The sequence below is a fragment of the Lepisosteus oculatus genome, chromosome 10 (assembly GCF_040954835.1).
Source record: "Lepisosteus oculatus isolate fLepOcu1 chromosome 10, fLepOcu1.hap2, whole genome shotgun sequence".
Lineage (NCBI taxonomy): Eukaryota > Metazoa > Chordata > Actinopteri > Semionotiformes > Lepisosteidae > Lepisosteus > Lepisosteus oculatus.
Window position 1 is genome coordinate 2,688,878 of NC_090705.1, and position 24,503 is coordinate 2,713,380.

Below are 24,503 nucleotides of genomic sequence, written 5' to 3' on the forward strand. Positions count from 1 at the left end.
TTGTACACAATACTACAGTCATACTTAACATTGATTTTCCACATTTTTCAGTATTACAAGGAATTTTACTCTCACAGTACATCACAGAAACAATCACTACGAGTGTGTAAAGAGAGCTGCACACACAGTGCCAGCTGTTGGATCTAACGAGGTTATCTGTAGTGGTGCTCATTCATGGCTTCATGGAAAACCTCTTCTTTTTAATATGAAATTCTGGCATGTAGCTTTCATCTTGAGTTTGAGTCTGTACAAAAAACCTCTTCTGAAAGAAAAAAGGTTTTAAATTAAAAAAACTGATCATATGTATTTGAAAGCATTATATACAGTACAGTATGTGTGTTGTTGTACTGTATTTATGAGAATGCTCTTTTGCATTACAGTTATTTTGCATAGGATATTCATGAGGTTAGAAATAGTACATATGTAGAAGAGATTGAGAGCATACTGCATACTGCACATATAGTTTACTATCTAGAAATGCCAGCAATTATTGTAGCATGTAGTATAGAAAAAGGCTTGTAACATTGTCATTGTTTACTTGAAATAAGATAAACCCCAACTCATATCAATGCCACGTTTTAATAGATGCCTGTCTTTCTTTGTCTTACAGTCATGTTTCATCTCTATGACACTGATGGAAATGGATATCTGGATAGCTCGGTAAATATTTTACAGTTTTAGCATGTTAGTGTCAGTGGTTGCGAGATTTAATCTCTTTGCTTTATTTGTAAGAATAAGGCTTTTAGAGAGATTAATCATCCCTCTGTAGTTACTTATACCAACCACATACTTGTGTAGCTCGTTCTGCCAATTGTAGTCTATGTCTAGTACACGTTACACAACCAATGTGTCTGGATAGCACCCACAAGAGAAGAATGGCTCAGAGCAGATATTAAGTGAGTATTTGGCAGTAAGGGTTTGTGTTACTGACAGCACTTTTAATTGGTATCTAGTGTAACTCCTTCAGAACATGCTCAATCAACATTGCAGTGATTTTCCTAATTCTTACAAACCAGAGAAAGCAGTCTTTGTTGAAATTCAGCCCATCCGTGAATTTGTGTCTCATGGGATTGGCATGACTTTAATGAGCGATATCCTGCTTGCGAACTTAAGGGCTGTAAAATTCTAACTCACAGACAAAACAGAGTCATGAAGAGTCACAGAACATATAAAGTTTTTTGTGTTTTGAAAAAAGACTGGTTTGTTAAGTATTAAGTTATTATTAAATATTAATAATAACTATTTTCAAATATTATAAAGTTATTATTAATATGGTAAAATAATACTTTATTATACAGTACATGCAATATCATGCCCCTATACATTAACTTAGAAATTGTCTGGATTCATAAAAACATATGCATTTATGCAATGATATTGACAAGAGCAAGCTGTTCTTATGTTGGAGAGTTTTTTTGATTTATTGATGGAATTAGAATAGATTGCCTCATCTGTCACAAAGCCCTGTTTACTGCACCATTTAAACAATAAATTCTATGGCATCTTTTTTTAGCTTTGGGCTTAATTTTAAACCTAAAGAAATGAAGATGTGAAAGGAAAGAGGAAGAGGAAAACCAGGCTCCAAGTTTGCAATTAAAATATGCAGCTGAATCCCTTTTTGTTTGCTTACATGCATTCATTCTCAGGAAGTCATTTTTATCTTTAATAAAATGTAAAATAAATATTTTAGGCTGTAATTTGTAGGCAGCTCATCTGTTTGACCAATATGACAAAACAAAATGAGGAGTACACAGTAATGCACTCATTGACTAGTAAATGAGATACTGTATGTCATTTATTGAGCAATTCTTTTTTAGTTCATTATCTTTATGGAACACAAAGTGCTCCCCACTGAGTGTCTGACTTGGAGGAATAAGACCGCAGACTGATGCACTGCAGTTCCTGTGCTGGAGTATAATTCCTGCTGCTTTGCGAATAGGACCAGCACCAAAATTCTGAGGAATGGCCATATAAGACTCTGGCTTTGCTTAATTTAATCTGTTTAATCAAATGTAAATTCACTATCTCGAGTTCGTCAGTAAAATCAGAAAATCATTCATTTTCATTTAGATTTTCTCATGACTCCAGGGGTATAATAGTTTTGCTCTATTTTCAGGTAGAACACGTGCCCAAATTAATTTTGCATATTTTTTTACATTGTTCGTTACCTGCATTGTCTAAGGGATGCTTATTATTATCTTTCCTTTTTGAATTGTATTTACACAGGAACTAGAAAATATCATCTCTCAAATGATGCGTGTAGCAGAGTACCTTGAATGGGATGTCACAGAACTCAAGCCTGTACGTAGCATAACTCAGAATTCTGAATGGTTTTTCATTTTTTATCGAATATATAATGTAGGCGCTGCGGTATTTAAGGTGATGTGTAAATGCAGATTAGTTTTTCTCTTTGTTTTCCATTGTTACTCTGATCATCCTGCTTTAACAGACTTCTTTATCATACTGTGTTCAATGGAGAGTTAGAGTGCTGGCATAAGACTGTCTGTTATAGCTTCGCTCCACCAGGAATTAAAGCTTAAGGTCGGTGCTCTTTGATTAACATGCATGAAATACAGAGAAAATGAATGAGAGGATGCAAAGGCAGAGCACAAAACACAAACTGTAAGAAATGGATGAAAACAATAACTCTTGTCTGAGGTTCCCTGCACTGGCTGCCAGTGGATTTTAGAGTACAAACTTACATACTGGCATTTATCCTTAAGGCCTTAAACAGTCCAGCTCCCCAGCTACATCACATATACTACACTATGTGTCTGTTCCATTCTGGGGGACTGTGCTATGTGTTCCGCTGCTCCAAGAAGGTAGAATCAGCTTCTAGCCCATATTGGATTTTATAGCTCTGTTAGCAACCTTACTATAATTTTTTGGTCCAGGTAAGTTTTTTTTTTCTTTTTCTCTATCTTGAAATGATGAGTCATGAAAGGCACTCTATGAAATAAAGAGATAAGATTGTTAAAGCTGTCTTGTTTTGAAAGCCCGTTTGAGGTTCATGGTTGAAAGTGCGGGTGCTCTGATGTCTGTTCACTGTGTGGCTGTAGATTCTTCAGGAGATGATGGAGGAAATTGACTATGATCACGATGGCACAGTGTCGCTGAAGGAATGGACACAAGGGGGAATGACAACCATCCCACTGCTTGTGCTACTTGGGCTCGAAACAGTGAGTTTTTATACTTATTAAATACTTCCGCCTAAAACTTTGAAATTGTATATAAGCAGCTATTTGATAGACGTCTGCTATCATGCTTACAAACATAAGAGTGTATTATCAAATATCCTAGAAAAGGAAGTGCCTGTGTTAATGTACAGAACAGTGGCTGCCAATGGATTAAATCTGCAAGTGTATTATCCTGGACGTTAGATGTTCATTTAACAGGAACATGAGCATGACATTTATGCCATCTAACGTGTGTCGTTTCACCTGCCCAGTGCTGTGTTTCTAGGGCCAACGAGCCAAAATAATTCAGATGGGTGAATTCAAGTTGCAATTTGACTTCGCCCCAAACACACCTACTGTAAATCAAAACTCTACTATTATTCCTAAATCTTTTAGCATTACTTCAGACTTCAGACATTCCATTCCAGTGGGTATCATTTTCTTTAGAACAAGCTGTTTACCCAAAAACAGAGCAAGTCTGAACTTTGTGAAAAACGTGCTCTAATTAATAAGCAGCCACAACTTAGGAATTGTGGAGTCAGCATAAAAAAAACACAGTTAAGGACTAATAGGAGTGCTCAGTGCTGGTACTGTATGCATTACTTACACCATACAGTACTTCTGGTCAGGCTATCCCATTTGGATTTTTATTGGAAACTGACAGACCTAAAGGTGTATTTTTACTTTTTGTTTCGTGAAGTACAGTGCTACATATTCTTGAGGTTTGATTTCTGAATATGTCGGAGTTACATTTTTATCCGTTTGGTGTGAAGAATTATTGGTATCAACAATACATATTAAGCCACTAGGTGGAGTAATTGTCTTACAAACATTTTCATGGTCTACATTTTATAGCTCTTTTAGACTTGACAGTTGCACTTCTAGAAAAACATTTTGCACTGCAGGTAGTATCTAATATTGTTAAAGCTGCAAAGTTTTATTTTGTTAGCATTGTAATTTATTTTATAAATGATACAACCATTGCTAGACTGGAGATTACTTTTTAATATTTCCCCTTGCAAAGAAGAATATTCTTCAGTTAAATCATCAGTACTGGCAAACCTCCATCCCTCCATTATCAGAAAGCTGCTTGTTTCAGGTGAGAATCACAGCCCTCCCAACCTAATACCAGGTGTGAGGTTGCATGCAAGAATGACAAATCAGATCATATTAGAAAACTGCGTCAGTAGTGACTTTGGCAGGAAGGGAGTTTCAGGAAACTCACCAGAAAATCTTCACTGCGTAAAACAGTGTGAGACAGTTTATAGTCTGCAGTTCTGAATGACACACCAGCATGTGTCAGATTTCATTAAAGTTCTTTACGTTTTGTGCACCAGAAAGCAGACACAGGAGATCTACAATATAATATATGAAATATTAAGTGCATTTGAATGACAATATAAAAGACAATTATTCATTAGAAATGTTGGTCCTTCACTTCAAAGGGATTTATGTACTTAACAATGTTTTAATATTGTCTAGGTGAAAGAATTATTGGCAAGGGCAGCCATGAGATGCTTTGGATCCTAATGTATTTGTTTTAATAAATACAGATCTCAAAATACTGGGCTTGAAGGGTTTTTGAAATTACATTTCAACTTAAGTCTTCATCATTTCAATAAATCTTCAGGCACTGAGCTTACAAATTAAATGGGACTGTAGCCTTTCAGTTAGGAAAACTGACCAGTCTAGCGGTATATTAATTTTCAAGCATGTGATAATTACCTTCAGGCACTAGAGACTCACAATCTCTACAATGTTTCATAATGAGCAACCATGTTGTCAGGATTGCTTTCTACTGTATGTATCTTGATGATATTGTTCATATTTTTCATATGGTATGATTTTCACATCATTGTTCATATTGGTGGATTATTCAAATCACTTGCCACTAGGTGGAGTGATTTCACTACTAACATGTGCAAAGCTTTTATCATATTGCTTCACACACTCCATAGCAGGGATCCCTCATCCTGGTCCTGGGGGGTCATTGGTTCAGGAGCCTATCTGAGTCTCTTTGAAGCCCCTTAAGAGCTGGGCGAAGCTGTTAAACTGTCTCAGTTCAACCAAATGAGAGCTGATTCGGGTTGTTATGAGCCCAGTTGGTTGTGAATACACCAGCCCTCTAGGACCAGGACTGGAGAATATAAGAAAGTTTGCAAACGAGAAGAAGCCATTCAGCCCTTCAAGTCCATTTGGTAGTTAGTAGTTAGTAGCCAGCCTATCCAAGGATCTCATCTAGTTGTTTTTTTAAATGTCTTCTGTACTTGTTCCATACCCCTTCAACTGTTTAGGTGAGGAAGTGCCTCCTTTGTAAAATAAGATCACTTTGTTGGCCATATACAATTTCTTGCATTAGGAATTTGTCTTTTCGCACACCCCAGCTTGCTCTCCATGAGACACACAGACAGGGAGAGACGCTTGGGGTCAGAGCGCAGGGTCAGCCATTGTACAGCGCTCCTGGAGCAGCTGGGGTTAAGGGCCTTGCTCAGGGACCCAACAGAATAGGATTCCTCTGCTGGCCACGGGATTTGAACTGGCAACCTTGCAGGAGCAGATCCTTAGCCAGCCCCTCTGCCCATAGGTATTAGTTATTTTTACCTAATATAGCTTTGACACCCACAAAGGGGTGACCATTGCTCTTTCTTACAGATGATGTAAAATATTGTATAATATAATTTTAACAGTTCTGTCTTGGCGACACAGAGGGCCACAGAAAAGCCATGCAGTAAGTTAGTAAAAATATTTTCATGGGCAACATGTGGGTGAGTCACAGCTGCTGAGTCCTGGCTTCCATCAGGGACTCTGAGTGGGGTCCCTGTTTCTGAATTCTTCAAGAATTCTTCCTGTTTCCGTGTTCCAGAAAACCATGGGTTTTCCAGGTGTTTCCTATGTATTCCCGCATTCCCAAAACATGCTTGCTAGGATAACTGGTGTCACCGTATTGCCTCTGAATGCGTGTTGGTGCCCTGCGACAGACTGACTTCCCATCCAGGATGTGGTACCGCCTTGCTTGCCATGCTTCTGGGATAGGCTGCGGGATAACCTGTACCTGGAATAAGAACCATTCTGATACATATGAAAGTACTTGTGAGAATACGGTATCATTTAAATAGGTTAATTTGCGTGTCAGCATGGAGATGGTTAAATTAAGTATAGTTCTGCAATCTGAACACAGAACATAAACACAGCAATGGTTTTCGAATTTTGACAGAAGCCTACTCGTTAAGATCATGTCGTTTTTCTCTTAGAATCTGGGTGTCAAGGGTAATAATCTGTGTGCGTTTTCTGTTTTGACAGTCTTATCCTAACAGAGTTTAGAAAACAGCATTCAGCAGTGCAGCAGACGTCCCACCATAATAATGTCCTCCCCTGTTTAAAGATGTTCTCTGGGTTCATGATGTCAAATCTTCACAGACCTCCATTGCCCCTTGACTCACTGTACTTGGGGGTCTCTGGGTGTCCAGAAGCAGATAGGCCAGCAGTAGGATATTTACTGTAGAATACTGTAATTTCTCGCATATCAATGAAAGGATATTGGGGTATGGAGTGATGTCTGAACCCAAGAGAAATCTTTCTGCCTGGCCCAACTATTTACTCTATACAATCAGCACTCCTCTGATCCACAGTTTCTTTTTCCAAAGAAAACCGCATGGGAAGAGGAGAAGCTTCTGTATGTTGTGCTTTGTTAAAATGCTTTTTTCATCTGTTGCTAAAGGACGCAGTAAAAACAAATCAGTATCCCATAACGTGTAGAGATATCTCTCAGTCTGTCACTAGAGGGCAGCAGAGCTCTGACGTTTCTGCGCCACTACCTCAAATTCTCTGCCAGTGCCCTGCTGCTAAAAATGAAATTCTCCTTCCTAGACTATTTTTGTACATTTCTTGGTTTAAATTTATTTATAATATACCAGTTTTGACATTAATTCACGCTATGATTTTCGAGAAAACGATCTTGCTTGAGGTTTAGTTATACAGTATTGTGCCACTAGAGGTCACTCTAGGAATTGTCTTTTAGTATTTGCTTGCAGGTGTGAAGGATAGCGAAATTAAGAGTGTGATTGTGTTATAAACACTGTCAAATAAAAATATTTGTACTGTACACCCTTAAATTCCATTCATAACTGTTTTCGGTCTCACACACACACACACACACACACCCACACACTACATAAGGCAAAAGGGATCACATATCCCAGAAATACAGCATTCATATATCATGGATTTTTTTTCAAATTGCAAGCAGTTTTAAAGTAATAAAAAGGTGAGGTTTAAGGTTCTGTGCCGGTGTTGTATCCAGTTCAGAAATCTGCATCACCCTCCAAATGCACATTTCATAACACTTTCCAGGATGCCTCATGATGCAGGGGCTGTGTACTGTATGTGTTTCAGCCATATGGACAAAAAAGGAGCTCATTGTTTGTGGATGTCTCTATCGGTTTTTAAGGTTTTAAAAACTTAAGCTGAAGGTTATGTGCCTTGTCCTTATGCCATTTTCTAACCGCTTCATCTGTTTCAGGATCATGAGGAAGTTGGAGCCTATCCTGGCAAGTAATGGGCACCAGGCAGGGTACACCCTGGACAGGACACCAGTCCATCAGAATGCAGACAGACACAAACCACATTCTGTACACACTCTCTCACACTCTCAATTGTCCCAGAAGCCAACTGACCTACCAGTATGTTTTTGAACAGTGGGGGGAAAGCAGAGCACCTGGAGCAAACCCACACGAACACGGGCAGAACATGCAAACTCCTCTCAGATAGCACCTCAGGTTCAGAACTGAACCCAGGGACCCAGGGCTGCGAGGCAGCAATGCTGACCAATGCACCACTCTGCCACCCTTTTGTCCTTATGTGTTACATATAAATCATTTTATACTTGGAGGATGACATAAATCCTGCCTCCCTGAGAGTGTAAGGGGGAAAGATTTTAACAGCATGTGAGCATTTCGGAAGGGGATACAGATTTCCAGGAGATACTGAATTAGATATGACACCTGTATTGTGAAAGAATCTGACAGAAGAATTGGCCATGTGTGGGTGGCTTAAAAGCTTTTTGGCTGTGATAAAACAGGGGGCAGACCATTTTACATGGAACTTAAATGTAGAAATAATAACTGGAAAAGGATATACCTGCCACTTTTCAAAGTATGAGCAGAACGGTATACATTTGTACAATTCAATTCCCAATCTGTTCCATTACTAGAGTATTACAGCCCACATGTGATTTATCATCAAAACATCAATGCACTCAAAAATATGGTGCTTCATTCCTGCAAGTTGTTTAACTTGTCGGTGCAAACGCTGCACGTTCCATTGTGAAAGTCTTTATGAAAATAAGAACACCTCTGATTGTCTCAGCGAGATGAGGAAATTGTGATAGCTCTGCCCATATATTCCCATGTAAAGTTTTAGGATGCTTCACTTTCCTGTCAGGTGTAATTCAAAATGTAATTAGTGTATCTTATTAAAAACAACTCTTTTACTTTTAGAACGTAAAGGATGATGGGCAACACATTTGGAGACTTAAGCATTTTAACAAGCCTGCCTACTGCAACCTGTGTTTGAACATGCTGATTGGACTGGGAAAGCAAGGGCTCTGCTGTTCATGTAAGTATCATATGCCTTAGATCTCACAAAAAAAAATTCAGATTACTCGTGTTTTATATTAATGTACTCAGTCCCTTTGGAATATTTTCTCATAGTAAATATATTTGATGTCAGCTGATATTAATTCATGGATTTGATGATCATCATGTTCCCCACACCTAGGCTCTTAAATTTGTACAGTACAGTATATACAGTATAAATCTATTAACCTTTCAAGCTTTATCTACCACTCTGTGTCTGCCCTGTGTCTCTCTGTCTGCCTGTGATGGACTGGTATCCTGTCCAGGGTGTACATGGCCTTGTGCCCTGTGATGGACTGGTGTCCTGTCCAGGGTGTACCCTGCCTGTGCCCTGTGATGGACTGGCGTCCTGTCCAGGGTGTACACAGCCTTGTGCCCATTTCTTGCTGGGATGGGCTCTGTCTCCCCTGTGACCATGAATTGGAGGAAGTGGTCAGATAACAGATGGATAAACATTCATGCACACTACTGTATCTGTTTACTACCAATCAGTTTAAAGTCTACTTTTTTTACGCAAAACTGTCATGTGCCAATTTTACTCAGGAACTACCAAATATTGTGTAGGTGATTTGATAGTTGTTTCATAAAGTTCCAGTGAGGTTTTACTGATGCATGGTGTGTGATACCAAGTGATACTGTACATTTCAAAAGGCCCTGGGCTGATTCTTCATCTGTTTTTGGAAAAAATATTTTTTCGTACAAGCTACAGGACCAAAAGCATTGAGACAATAGTTGTCTACTTTCACAACACATCTGCATTAATTTATAATCTTGAAACAGTGCTCACATAGATTCTGAATATTTAAAAGTACTTCTCTGAGCTGTTTTAGCGACACTTAACATCACATTGCCAAAGACATTGGAAAAAAAATGCATTTATAAATGCAACAGCAGCAAGAGACCAGCAGGAAATGACAAAAAACACAAATTAGGAAGAATTCAGTATTTGATTGAATGAACAAGTGGAAGACGCTTTTAATTGCCAGACTGGGCTTACCTGCGAACTTGACTTTTGAGAAGCAGATGTTGTATGGATTGCAGAGTCAGAAAAGCCCTCGAGCAGAGTACTTTATAGCACATAATGAGACCCTGATCTGCTCCATCCAGCATTAAGAATTCACTCAGTGCCATCACGTACAGTGACACAGTTGATCTCAAGTCATCAAGGGTGTATATATCCTTTTAACCAAGAATGAAACACATTATACTTTTTAAAGGTTATTGAATATATGTACAGATATTCACTCACAAGTGTTTACTTAGCTTGGTATTAAGTGCATTTAATAATTGATTTCTTTAACCTTTGCTGGAATCAAAGAGCTCTTCCATTTTGGTTATACAGTATATACTGTATGTGTCTCTGACCCTTCATCTTCCAGAGGACCCCTGTGTTAGTCTATTCCCTATCTAGGGGCGGTCTTTGTCTATAAGCACCATTCTCATGAAGTAAAAAATTATGAGCTTTCCTAACGCATTCCCACCCCCCTATCTTTTGCTATTACATTACCAATATAAGCTTGGACAATGACCGGTAGATATGGAATGTTCTCAGGTGTGCTCAAATTTAATATGCATTACTATATAAAAATAATTTTTGTTTTCCAGTTTGCAAGTACACAGTTCATGAACGGTGTGTAGCCAGGGCTCCTCCATCCTGTATCAAAACTTACGTCAAGTCCAAAAAGAACGCTGAAGTAAGTCAGATTCAAGTGTTGAGAAAAATGCATGCATCTCAGCAGCTTTGTGCCATGGAGCTTTATTTGAAAGCCCCTTTCACAGCTAATGGAATTAACGCAAAATGTTAATATTTAGCACAGCTAATTGAAAGATTAGCAAGGTTTAAACAGCAGACAGCAAGGCTGTGAAAAGGGTATGCATAACATATTTTTTTCTCATATGTGACTGTATACAGGTGATGCATCATTTTTGGGTGGAAGGAAATTGCCCAACAAAATGTGACAAATGTCATAAAAACATCAAATGTTACCAGGGCCTCACTGGACTTCACTGTGTTTGGTGCCAAATTACCGTAAGTAAACCTCAGAGAAATGAAGCGGAGAATTCAGCCTCTTTAAATATCCTACTAAGACTATTCTAATGAGTACATTTTGAATACAATGTTATTTAATTCACATTGTAATAGTTACAAATTGTAACTGAGATTAATGCATTGACTCTCTTACAGTCAGGTCCCGCTCATATAATGAAAGAAGTAAAATACCCATTTAATTGCTTTTATTGGAACCTATTAGAACATATTATTAGAACACAAGAGAGGTTAAAATTGAGAGGAAGCCAGCTGACAACTTTCACTTTCATGTCCTTTATTCTTTCAAATAATAGAATGCATGAGTTTTTCAGTTTTCTGAAAATAAGTTTAAGATCTCACAGCAATTACTGTATGTGTCTGCAAGTGCATAAAATATAAGACAATATAAGCCCTGTTCAGGAGCTTTTTGGCTAGTAAGATGTCTTCTGACAGGTTGAAATGATTGTAACAGAATTTCATTTAAACTGTTGGTCAATTCATGCATAGCTTTCAAAGTACTAATTTTAAAATGCTAATTGTCAGAATTGTTCTCCTCCCATAAATATGCAATGAACTGTACTGCAATGCCAGTTAAGTGAACTGTTGCATTTGGTACTGATGTCACAACATAATCAACTACTTCCTGAGATACAAAACTATAGAATTCATGGACTTTATGAATTTAAATAATTAATAATATGCCAAAAAACACTCTCCCTGCTTCCAAGTTGCACTATAATTCAAACGTGAAAAAACACGCTATATTTTATAGTTAGGTATTTTCATTTTGCTTTTTGTTTTCATTTTTATTCCATTATTTTTTTCTGTGCAGCTTCTGTTACTTTTTTCCTGACATGTTAAAACATAAGAAAGGCTAGAAACAAAAGAGGCTAACAAAACAGTAACTATTTCTCCATCTACCCCAACTAAAATCAGCAAAAACTGCTTTTTTGAAAGGTCTCACACCTTGGACTGTGTTTTTGCACTCTTCATTGAAATACTGTAGGTTTCACAATGTGTTTCACTAAAACTGATGAGATACAATCAAATGGAATAATAACTGTATTAGAAGGCTACTTTTTTTTCTTCAGCAACCTCTGATTGTTTTGATGGAAAATCTTAAATATAAAATACACTTTAACAGAATATCTAGAGATCAGGTAAATGTGTTATAAATCAAAAAGAGTATAATATTATCAGATATTTTTTTGAAGAAATAGATAACTTTATTTTCTTATTCTTCACAAAAACTGGTTCAGTTTGACAAGAGACCTCAGAGATTAATAAGAAGATTAAGCAATTTTTCATAGACAAGCATGCGTGTCACAGAGAAGCAGTGCTGCTAATTATCACTGAATTTCAAGCACTTATTGAGATACATTTATTTAATGTTATGTGGCCTGGTGTGCATTAATTATTGTACAAGTAGCCTCACTGCTGGAGATGAGAATTAGCATGACGAACGCGACAGATTACCATGTTGTTAAATTATCCTTCAGTTAAGCTTTGATACCAGCTAAATCAGCCCCTGTAAGATTTTAATTTTTATGCCTTAGACACCTTTCTCTCAGTAAACAGAGACAGGATTTACAATTTGCTTTCTGCTTTTTAGAATTATAACAAAGAGGTTTATGATTGCATTTTAAGTGCCATATGCTTAACTTTTAGAATGTCCATGTTAGCAGACTGTCAACCCAAAACATTTTTAAGAAATCGAAGCATCTTCAAGATAAATAATGAAGAAGGCTAATCAGATAAGGATTTTACTCTCCTAGTTTCTGAACAGAAGAGCAATGGGATGCTGAGACCAGGGATCCTTCATTAGCTAACTGGAACCAATCAGGACTAATTAATTAGCTACGTAAATGGTAAAAATGAACCCCTGTCATGGAATTTTGCAGAACAGTCACTAGCCCTCTGAATGGCCAGCGACTGTAAATGAAAATAGAAGAAAATATAAGAGCAAAGTAGTAAACACTACACAGCTTATAACCATTTCCTATTTGCTTCTGTTCAGTCTTAATAAATGTAAAATTAATAATCACTAATTGTTATCACTTTAAATAATAAATTCGATTTGAATTCCAATCTTTGAGCATTAGATTTAATGATGGCTACCACAACATATCTGTGATTTAATCTAGGTATTGTGTTTAATGTTATTTGTATTGCATACAATGTACCTACTGTATAATGTATCAAATTGTTTTTTATTTACTGTATTAGCTTCACAACAAGTGTGCATCACACATGAAACCTGAATGTGACTGTGGGGTGCTGAAAGACCACATCTTGCCTCCTACGACGATCTGTCCAGTAGTGCTGGTGAGTTTGTCTATCTCTGCTTTTTGTACTGTAACAAACACAGAGAAAGTAGTAGATACTGTAGTAAGAAAATTGTAACAAAATATTGCCAGTTTTGCTGCTGATATTGATTTGTTCTTCTATGAATCTTGGTGTTTATGGTATATTTCAATTACATCATATTCCATGTATGTATAGTATACTGTATTTAATTTTGAGAAAAATTCAAAATCATGCAATACAGTATGTGTAACGTATAAAATTACCCCTTATATTAAGCATCACCTGTCCTTTATATCTGGACAATGAAAATTAACTCTGCCCCATAGTAACATACAGCAGTAACAAAAATGACTTACAGTCATTTAGTTATTTTTCCAACCATTGTCCGATTATGGAGAGATTGTAGCAATGGACAGGTAAGAGTTAGAAGACAAGCAAAGAAAACAGGGTTTAATTCTAATTGTTTCTTCCTGTGCTTTTATCTGGCAAAGCAAAATGTGAGAGAAGCTGAAAGTTTTGCAAACTGCTAAATGCAAACACACCTAAAAAAACCCAATCATTCTGAGATTAAAGGGGTAGAACAACTGGGCTGTGTCAATTCGATTTATTTCAAAAATCCATTTTTTAAAATGAACATTTTTTTTTACCATGCAATGTAAAATTAGAGGTGCGGTTTCATCTATTATTTCTCCCACAATGTGGCTCAGAGTGGGCAAAGTATATCAAATAATAATAAGAACAAGATTATTTGGATTAAGTTAAATTAGGATAATCCAAATTAGTGAAACTGCAGGCATGAACCTTAACAAATGAGCATTCTCAGCAACAAATAAATTAGGCGAATGGTAACAGATACTGAACGTTCTATGAACCCCCACAGTAACTAACAGCGATAATTCATCAACTTCTGTTCTTTGTATGTTCTGTTAGTTGTGTTGGCTGTTCCTCCCGAGGTAAATTTAAGTTTAAAAACGTTCATATTTTACTAATGCTTATTTCTCTTTGTCCTCATGGTTTTGACAACGAACACAGACAAACTTCCTGTAAACACAATACACATAAACATAGTAAACCTCTCACAACCTGTATGTTCTAAAATTAATTTCAGATCAGTGCTCTATCTTTTGTCATTGCGATTTTCTGCATCCATTATGGTTTACATGCAAAGCAAAAAAGGCATTACGCAAAGCAATCTAAAAGAGTAGGTCACGCTGTAATTGAATGTCGGTACTAAATGGCTTCATAATCCCTCCATAACTGCTATAGAAGACACGTGTATAATACTTTACAGGGACGCCTGCAAATGACAACAAGGTCATTTTGAGTGCTTGGCACGATGCATGTGACATTCACTCTGTGTCATGAGGTTGGCACATGTTATGTCATTTGCTCATGTCGCTGTACATTATGCATTTGATTATAACATTGTGTATAGCAGTTATGAAGGGATTATGAAGCCATTATGAAGCAACATGTAAATGAAGTGCTACTGAAGAGTTCTTGAGAATTTCACACGGTATACAGCTTGTTGGACAGGTCCTGATATCTGTCTGCAAAATTATTGGTTATCCATATTAGATTCAGTACTTTTAAAAAAACTTAATGAAATAACTTTGTCAGGCTATACAAAAGCCAAAGTTCATGCAATGTATGGGTAGTAAGCATAAGAGTCCACTTTCTAAAATAAATGTCTAAAGCTTCTTTCTAAAATACTTGTGTAGGGTTATATTATATATATATACAGTAAAGTCTAAAACTGCAATGGTCAGAGACACACTGGTAGGTTTTTCAGACAATGATGGCCAAGCTATTTTAAGAGCTCGTGAGCTGAAGTGAATTAGCACATTCTTTATAAAGGCAAATTTACAGATCATCAAGGACATGTGTGGTGTAAAAGTTGAATATATATGCTGGCACCTTTTAACTTGTAAGGTAGATACCCTGCATAATATATGTAAAATCTTTTCAGAACCTGTTAAATCTTTGTAAAAAATGTACCTGTTAAAACACTCATTGTAACCTATAAAACACAGCCCTAAGAATATTTTACAACTGGTGTGAAAAAAGTTATATACTGTCAGCTGGAACACTAACCAGCAGAGAAAACAAAGTTATCTTTGTGACAATGCAATTTACACTAGGTGTCTGTCTGAGGAGATACAATGGGCGGCTCTGATACTTTCAAAGGGGAAAATGTTGTTGATTTTGTTGCTGGTGCTACACATATCCCATGATTCCAAAAAATGTCACCAGACTTACAGTATCACTTTAGAAGATGATTCAACCAAAGAAAAATGTCTGATCCCCCAAAGTCAAGTTCTGTACATCAATTTGTTTTTATTTTTTTGTAATATCTTGGTTTTGTACTGTACATACACAATATACAGTATGTGGCTGCATATTTAATGTTTCTAAATTCTGTGTGAAACTCAGAATTTTCAGACTACATTCCTAAATGAGTAAGTGGAGTAGAGACCCTAGATATGATATGATACTACCGTATATGCAGACTAAATAAAATGCATTACAAACTTTAGTTTTTCATGATTAAATGACACACATAAATGTATTTGTACCAAAGTAAAGAAAATGACAAATGTTGCACACAGAGCTTTGGTTTTGGAGTGGAAACATACTGTAGTGTATACTGTATATAGTATTCATGAATATCAAATATATATACTGTATATAAGTAATGTAGCAACATGAACAGTATTTTCATTTAAATGTTGTTTGGGATGAGGTCAAATTCTGATGTCACCCACTTTCCATCTCCTACTTCTCATCTTCCAAGCACCCCTTTGTGAACCTCCCTTGCATCCATCCCCGCATCCCAACTTCACTCTTAGAGCAGCTCCCTGGCTCATTCCGTGTGAAGGGGGCTCCTCTGCCAGAAGAGTTCCACCGAGCAGAGCTTTCAACAAGTGTCCTCGTTTTGTAACTTGTCTCCTTGTCAGCCTGAAAGGTGTTATGACTTTCTTCCAGGAAAGGCAGGCGACTCTGAAAAGAGACGGTGTTTCGGGTCAGACGAAGAGATCAGGGGACAGAGCAAAGATGCAAAGAGCCAATTCTGTTACTGTGGACGGTCAAGGGCTCCAGGTGCGTTTCATGGCTTCATGTTTTTGCATCAGCTGCCATATCTTATTGAAATTAAGACAGAAGCAAGAGCAAAACAAAAACTTATTTCTAGTGCTGCAAACAGGGTATGTGACAGCTTTGCGTTATTATGATTTTACTTTCAAAAAATCCTATATATACACTATATACAGTTCTAATTATTTTTTATTAATGAAATATTATATATATAGATTATAGCCCCTAACAGTGGGTTGGTCCAGCTACTGATTTCTGCTGCAAGAATTCCATTAGGTGTCTGTGGTGACGTGATCTTCTTACAAGATGTGAAAGTTTCCACCTGTCTCTTTGGTTCAGTACTGTCCTGAAGCTTGGAATTTCTCCTTCCCATTTATAGTGGTATTTTTTTACTTGTCAGCCTTTGTCTGTACACCCATGAGGACATCTGAATTGATACATTAACCATGTCTTCTGTTCTCCTTATCAATGTGCTCCAGTCCCATGTGTCTCTTTGCAGTTTTCAGGAATTATAATAATAATAAACTTTATTTTATATAGTGCCTTTAAAGGTGGCTTCTCAAAGCACTTTACAGAATGCCAACAACAATAAATAAAAAGAATACACAAGATAAAACACAATTACAATACACAGAGGAGACTGTGGATGGTGGTACTAAGTAAAGTAGGAGCAGAGGGGTAAAGAATGGAACCAGTTAACTAAAAGCTCTGAGTTAAGTAAAGGTTTTGAGTCTGGATTTGAAGGAGTTTAGAGAAGGTGACTCTCTGATATCCTTGGGGAGAGAGTTCCAGAGCTTGGGGGCATAACAGGAGAAGGCTCTGTCACCCCTAGAGTGTAGACAGGCTTGGGGGACAGTTAGGAGACCAGAATTAGAAGAGCGAAGGTTGCGAGGTGGGGAGTAGGGCGATAATAGTTCAAACAGGTACATGTCAAGCCATGCAGAGCCTTATAGGCGAGCATGAAGATTTTGGAATTTGACAGGAAGCCAGAGCAAGGACTTCAGGATAGGAGTAATGTGATCACTTGCACTAGACCTGGCCAGGATTCTGGCTGCTGAATTTTGGACATACCGCAGTTGGGCCAATGTAGATCTAGATACCCCAGAGAGTAGAGCATTACAGTAGTCAATTTGGGAAAACACAAATGTGCTGATCAGCTTTTCAGCCATAGTTAGTGATAACATACATAGTGATAATATTATGGGGGACTGCTTATGACAGTCCAGTGGAACATTGCATTCCCTAATTACAATTTATGTACACAACTATCTATGAAGTACATAAAACAATATTGATATTACAATGGGTGCTTTTAATTCTGAGCTTGCCAGTTTACCTGATCAAAAAAGCTGAAAATAAATTATCCAAAAACGTCAATATCTGTGTGTCTTAAAATTAGTAGGTACTTTATTTCAGGCTCCGTTTCAAGTGGTTTCTTCTAAATGTGAGATATGCAGTAAGTGACTATTCAAACTTTCCTTTATCAAAACATTTTAACAGGGTTTGTGAGACTCAAATTCAGGTAATCCAAACCTTTTTCGGCTTTTCATTCTTGTTTTCAACATACTGTACAATCAAAATATTAATGACCCCATCTGCTATGGGAGATATTGATGTGAAACCTGGAAGGGGCATATGTATTCTGTCCAGTATTCACCATGGAAAACTATCAGAAAAACTGAAGATAATAATCATAATGACAATTACAGTAATAAGGAGTTCACATGAATTGAAACAGGCTAACTTGATGACAAAAGTGATCCACATGGCTCAGAGAAGACGATTAATCATATTTAATAACATTCATCTCTGTTCTTTCTTGCTAACCAGCATAATAATCAGGATTATTATTTATAATTAGAGGAAGTAATAGATCACTCATAACCTTTGGATGAGGCTCATTAATTTACCTAGGTCTACCGGGACATTGGACTAAGGTAGTTAAGTGCTTTATCTTTGTCATTTGCAGAATCATCAGTGCACACTGAGCTCACAGAAAGCAGAAAGTGAATAAACATTTTCACAAATGAAGGCTACTTGTGTTTCATTAGTTTCTGAAGTATTATAGTTGTTATGGTGACAGGGTGCATAAACTCCAATGCAGACATGTACCTTGCATACCAATCTTCTTCTGTTTGTCAGAAAAAGAGCAGTTCACTCCAGTGTTAACAGCTGAGTACCATGTGTTTTCCAGGAAGGTTGCTCTAAGGCTGTGGGCAGCACAAGTATTTAAATTCAAACCTGTTTCTTTTAAGGCATCTTAAATTTATTCATTGCACGCCTTCCTTTACAGTGCTTTGTCACCGTCATTGGACAATTTTACCCTACATGAAAATGTTAGGCATACATACAGTATAATTATGTTCTTCATGTTAGTCTGTTTTTTTCACTAATTGGTGAAAGTTGCCTTCATTTGATTCTGTTTCCTACTGTATCAAATCTGAACATGATCAGGTTATCCATTTCCATTTATGTCCTTATTAATCCAAGCAGAGTTTTTTTCCTTGTTACCTGAAAGGCCGCGTGACACACTTGGCCAAAAGTTTTCCGTGTCTCCTTGTCACTTTTATGAAACGCTGTGTTCTGGGGCACAGTTCTGAACAATTTCTAAACATGTAAATGTCACCTGCATGTTGAAAGACAAATGTCTACTATTTTTTACTTTCCATGAAGCTGTTCACTAGAGTGTTAAATAATGGACAGACAGCATTATCATTAATGATAAATGTGTATTTATTACCTTGAACAATCATTTTCTTAACCAAGGCATTTTCTGTAAAACAGCTTTTTTCATTGCTTGAAAAGAGGTCATCAAACTTTTAAGAACAAATATACTGAGCAAAACAAAAGAGATTGGAAGAGTTTTATTTATATATTTATAAACATTTATATTTATTTTTCTATTGTCATTGCATTGTATTCATATTGCTGTTTTTTTTAGATCACTACAATAGCTGGAACCCATCCTCTCCTTGTCTTTGTGAATCCTAAAAGTGGAGGAAAGCAAGGAGAAAGGTAATCCAACTGCTCTTAAAATGAGCCTGTATTACAGTAAGCATATTATTAACTAAAGTTGAGATACTTTTTCTCTGATTATTTCTGCAGTAGTTTGTTAACATTTTGAAGAACAGTACAGAGCTTATTATTTGTCCTTGCAAGATGAATGTAGAATATGTGGAAGACACGCATCCTTGCGTCAAATATCTTTAATCGATAAGTTTGCCTGGAAGAACTGGACAACAGCAATGTTACGATAGACCACTGCCTCTTGACACATCCTTGTTGATGTCATCCCTCTGCTGCTCTGTGAATTCAGACCTGTTTCTACTCCTTGAACTAATAGGGTTATTACTTAGGAATATTCATTTTCCCCCTTTATTACTCCGGTTTCATTTTTTAAAATTATGTGATCAAAATATGACTTGGCCCAGTTGTTATAATGAAATAGAAATTAGAATGAATTAGTCTTACTAATGACTTACCCTCAGGGCATTCTCCTGATGACCTAACCACTGTTAAAGCTGGTGTGTGCTTAGCGTGTCTTTGTGCAAAGTGCTTTTCCGCTGCTTTCCAAAAGCTACATCACAGCATTGAAGAGAACCATAGTTTAACGGACTTGTATTAAACTTTGAAGGAAGCTGAATTATGCACCCCTGAATGCTGTTTTTAAAGCTGAAGATTTCTTCAGGAATTACTTTAAATAAATGCCTCCTTTCTAGAAAAGCTTTTAGCTTTGTAAAGTAGCCTCACAGGACAAACATGCTGACAACAAATTAAATCTGGATGTAAAGTTTGTCCGCATTTTGTCCGAATCTTCCCTACAAATTGTTGCTAAGCATATATGGATAAAAGAAAGGTCTAGATTATAGATTGTTTCTGTAGTACCCTAATTAACTGTGGAAATTAAGGAAAATACAGGTCACAATTGTATCATTCCATTAGATTTAAAAAAGCACAGAAATATTTCAACATATCCCAATTAGTTATATTTAATATTCAACATATACTAAATTATTTTTTCTACACATTTAGAAAAACACATTTAGAGGTGACATCATAAAATAATTCAAATATCTCGAAAAATGATTCCAATTTAACACAGTATGTTCTCCATATCTACTGCACCATATCCAAAGAAAGTTATCTAGGATATTTTGCTCATTGTTTTGTTAAAAGGTATGGCTACTGTTTTATTAAGACTGTGTACATGGTTTCTGACCGCAATCATTATATCAGTCTTTTTTACCTTGTTGCCAAGGTCACTGTTGGATCATAGTTCTAATTAATTTTGTTCTGTTTCTTAGGCTGCCTCTGTTTCTGCTGTTTTGTATACCTTTTATATCTGTGTAACATTTACTGCACATTATTAATTCAACTTTATACCATGATTTCTTTTTTATTTACAATCGTACTCTTGCGTTATTTCTGTTTTAAATTAAATCATCTTTAAAAGATCAAGTGTTCTTAATAAAGGTGGTCTTTTTAAAGCCATGGAATGTTGCAAAGTAAGTCTGATAGATAAAGATGATCATTGTTTATGTGACATAATAAAAATAAAAAAATATTTGTTGAGGTAAAACACTGAATACTTTCTTAAAATGCATTGATTCATCTTTGCAGTTTTTTGGTAAAGAATTTCATTGCTATTTAATTCCTAGATAGGTTTTTAAATATTAGATCTCAGTACTGTTTTCTGAACATATTTCTTTTTTTGTGTGTATTTTATGGAGGTTAGTAGCTTTACTTTTCCTGGTCTGGGCTTTTAAGTGGTTATTTATAGCAGGATTAAATGGATTATAGTAGCCCACATGTCAGTCAATCAGAACTGTCTTGACACCAACCACATTAAAGATGAGATAAAGCACCTTAATAGATTGCAATAGAAAATGATATACAGTGAATTTAATACATTTGTTTTTTATGCCATTATGTTTTCAGGATCTACAGAAAGTTTCAGTATCTCCTCAACCCTCGTCAAGTCTACAATCTTGCTAAAACTGGGCCTATGCCAGGGTAAGTTAAAAAACAAATGAGAAATGTTTCCTTTAAAAAAGCAACATTTTGTTGCTACAGTATGCTTTAGGGGGACTTTCCCCCTTAAACAGAGTAAATGCTTCTCTTGCTTAGATTCTCATGTTGAGAAAAATCATTTAGAGAATCCTTATGTCCAAGAATTTGCCTTAGTAAGAGCGTCGAACTTTTCGTGCGCTAGAGAATGATAGATGTATTACAGATATCTTAATATAAACATCTCAAGTGAGAAAGGGCCTTTTTGGTCTACAGGGAAGGGCTTGTGAGTCTGGCAGGTGGAGTAAGTAAGAAATATAAATGACAGGGCAAGCTGAGCGATATCAGCTCAGCTTCAAGTGTGATGGCGCATACAAATGACAGCAAAATATTCCTACTGATATGCCAATATAGAAGTGCTCATCCGTGGCATGCATGAATAACTGTGAGGTGGAAGATGAACAGTTCATTTATGTGTGGGGAAAACAAATTGTTTTGTATTTTTGGGAGCATTTTTCAAGAAAGTGTAGAAACACAAATGCTGGCCTTGAAGGTATGTGCAGATAAAATTTGGTAATAAACATCATAAGGCATTTCACAACCGTATTGTTAAATAGACAATTAACTTATGTTAATCACTAAATGGAAAGTATTGACCACTTGAAATGCTATGTAACTCATGGCCAAAGAAATCAGTCACTTTAAGCATTTTGAATTTTTTATATTTAAATAAGCAGAGTACAAAAATCAGAGAGCCAAAAATGGTACTGCACAATTAAAATGAGATCACCTTTCAGCTAATGTAAAAACTTTTGCAAATTATAATAAAATATGATGATTTAAGCAAATGGTCAGATTCAGTGAAGGGACTAATGGGATAAAAATAACTAAACCATCTGTGCAGAAAAGCCACATTGTACATTAAATAGGACAAATGAACAACTTCCTGCTATGTATTTCCATTGATTGTATACACACTTTACCTTTTAATGTATGTTTACAAAATACAGTCTGGAGAGTTTTTAATTCAGTAGAGCAGTAGTTCTGAATCCTGATCTTGGAGTACTCCAGGTTTTTGGTCCTGTAGGATTGAGTACTGCATTAGAGTAACTACAAACCCAGATCATATAACCTAAAACAAATGAAATACAACACTTAGGTCTAATGAATTCAATAAACTAAACTAAAAAAAAAAAAAAACACAAAAGTGAAGATCAAAGAATTCTGATATAGTTTCAGTAAGAAATGACTCATTGTCGAAATGAGACTCATTGCTAACTGTAATATGCTATGACATTTCCAACTACTAACACAATGATGGCAGCTTTGGCGCACAGACCTGATCAGCCTCCGTACAGGCTGCTGTGGGATAAGGATATTCCTTCCAGCTAGGAAAGACGGCTGGTTACAGTTGATCGCATCAGAGAGGTGGTCCCACAGACATTTTGTTGGGCTCAGGTCAGTAGGAAAATGTGGCCGTTGAGGACCTCGACATTGTTCTTTCACAGTCCTGCAGTTGATGTCACACTATGTGATCTCGTGTAGACAAGTCTGGTGAATCTACACTTCCAGTGTGGATGGTAGGAATAGGAAAAACCGTTGGCTCAAGAACTTTGTCAGTATATCACTGAGCAGTAAGGCTGGCCTCAATCTTATTGTACCCATATGGTTATTTGTTAAAAGAGATTCCGCCCCACATTATCTTACTTCCACCACCTTGCTGGTTGGCTTGTTCCTGTCGAAGGCAAAGTAGCATTGGTTATTGACTGAAACACTCTACCGTGCTCAGGGAGCTGCAGGCTGAGTGCGGGGCGACTAACCCTGCCATACCCTCAGTGGAGCTCTGCAAATTTGAGAATTTCGGTCACAGTCGGACAGTGACGTGACTCAGACTCAAGCCTGCAATAACTGAAGGACAGGCATTTCTACAAAATCACATGACTCGAGCTCAGTATTTTGTTATCCCAAACAAGAGTACTGGTCAGACTATCAACAAATGTACTGTATAAGCTCCCTATTTAAATAGAAATAACATTATGTACTGTATGTTCCCCACGAAATATTGATGTAGAACCTGATTCTGTGTTTTCATTGTGTATCAGTATATTTTCTTACTAAGATGATGTTATTTTACTTCATAATGTTGAGGCTCTGGAAGCAACTGCATTATCTGTCCCAACTGACACGTGTCACAGTAAATAAAGCTCAAGCTGGCTACTTGTTGCATAATAGGCAGTGCACCTGGTCAGCTGACTGAACACACTACTGTATCAATATTCTTTAAGTGTATATGGCAAAGTTTAAATTAGCGCTACTGTTAGGGGACTTGTTAAAATCGCATACTGACATAATCCGTTCTCTTTAATGTTAATTAAGGACTGAGTTAGAATCGCAACAGTAAATTAAATGTGTTTTTTGAAGTACAGATTTCTCCGCATTTCCCTTTTAGTTCACAGTATTCTGGGGTTATGCCTGTCAAATCTTATGAATTCCCAAAGGAGAAAACTTGTGCAGCTCATTTACTTACCGCATGCCTGCCAGAGGCTTCCTCATTAGGTTACGGGGCTATTACTGCAGGGGAACGGAAGAACTTTGGTTGACCATTTCCTGTTCTGATCAAATTATCCTGTGACCATGCTCGTTTTATGGATGAATAATTGTCAAAAATTCAATTTTTCTTGTGTCTTTTTACAATGATAGAAACATTTGAACAACAAATGCAGCTGCCTTTCCCTGGCTAACCTTTGAAGGCTCTGATGCTAATTTACGAACAAAATGCAAACATACGGCAGGGCCTTTTGAAAAAATCCAACATATTTTGGATGTGTAAATTGTAAAATGGAACTAATTATGTTGGAGGGGAATCGATTTATAACGAGAAATTGTACAGTGATCTAATTATGTTGGAGAGATTCGATTTATAACGAGAAATTGTACAGTTCTACCATCTGCCAAACAAGAGGTTAGTAGGGGCCTGAACTCATGGCACAATGGGAATTTGCATTTCTGTCCAACTTTGTGCAACTTTAGCTGAATCTTTTTGTACTAGTGAAAAGGCGATACAAACCAAAGGGGCATCATTTCACCTATTTTACATTTCAGAGGTCTATAAGTGCTTCAGTGTGACCAGCACTAGTACTGTGCAGCTCCCTGGTGGATGAAATGTGTGTAATTCCTTTTATACGTGGTAAAGCACTTAAGGATCCTTCAGAATGAGCGAAAGAAAGAAAAATAAAGCGAGAAAGAGAACATAAATGC

General features: G+C 36.8%; 1 protein-coding gene across 3 annotated transcripts in view; it reads left to right on the plus strand.

The window, feature by feature from the left end:
- Positions 1-24,503, plus strand: part of dgkb (diacylglycerol kinase, beta) — a 109,696-nt gene that overhangs the window by 22,944 nt on the left and 62,249 nt on the right. For all 3 annotated transcript variants that reach the window (XM_006636183.3, XM_015357777.2, XM_015357774.2), the window contains exons 7-16: positions 611-660; positions 2,227-2,301; positions 3,060-3,179; positions 8,672-8,789; positions 10,415-10,503; positions 10,722-10,838; positions 13,065-13,163; positions 16,131-16,244; positions 19,180-19,253; positions 21,177-21,251. In XM_006636183.3, the coding sequence (XP_006636246.1) occupies positions 611-660; positions 2,227-2,301; positions 3,060-3,179; positions 8,672-8,789; positions 10,415-10,503; positions 10,722-10,838; positions 13,065-13,163; positions 16,131-16,244; positions 19,180-19,253; positions 21,177-21,251 (931 nt within the window). The remainder of the gene's footprint in view (positions 1-610; positions 661-2,226; positions 2,302-3,059; positions 3,180-8,671; positions 8,790-10,414; positions 10,504-10,721; positions 10,839-13,064; positions 13,164-16,130; positions 16,245-19,179; positions 19,254-21,176; positions 21,252-24,503) is intronic.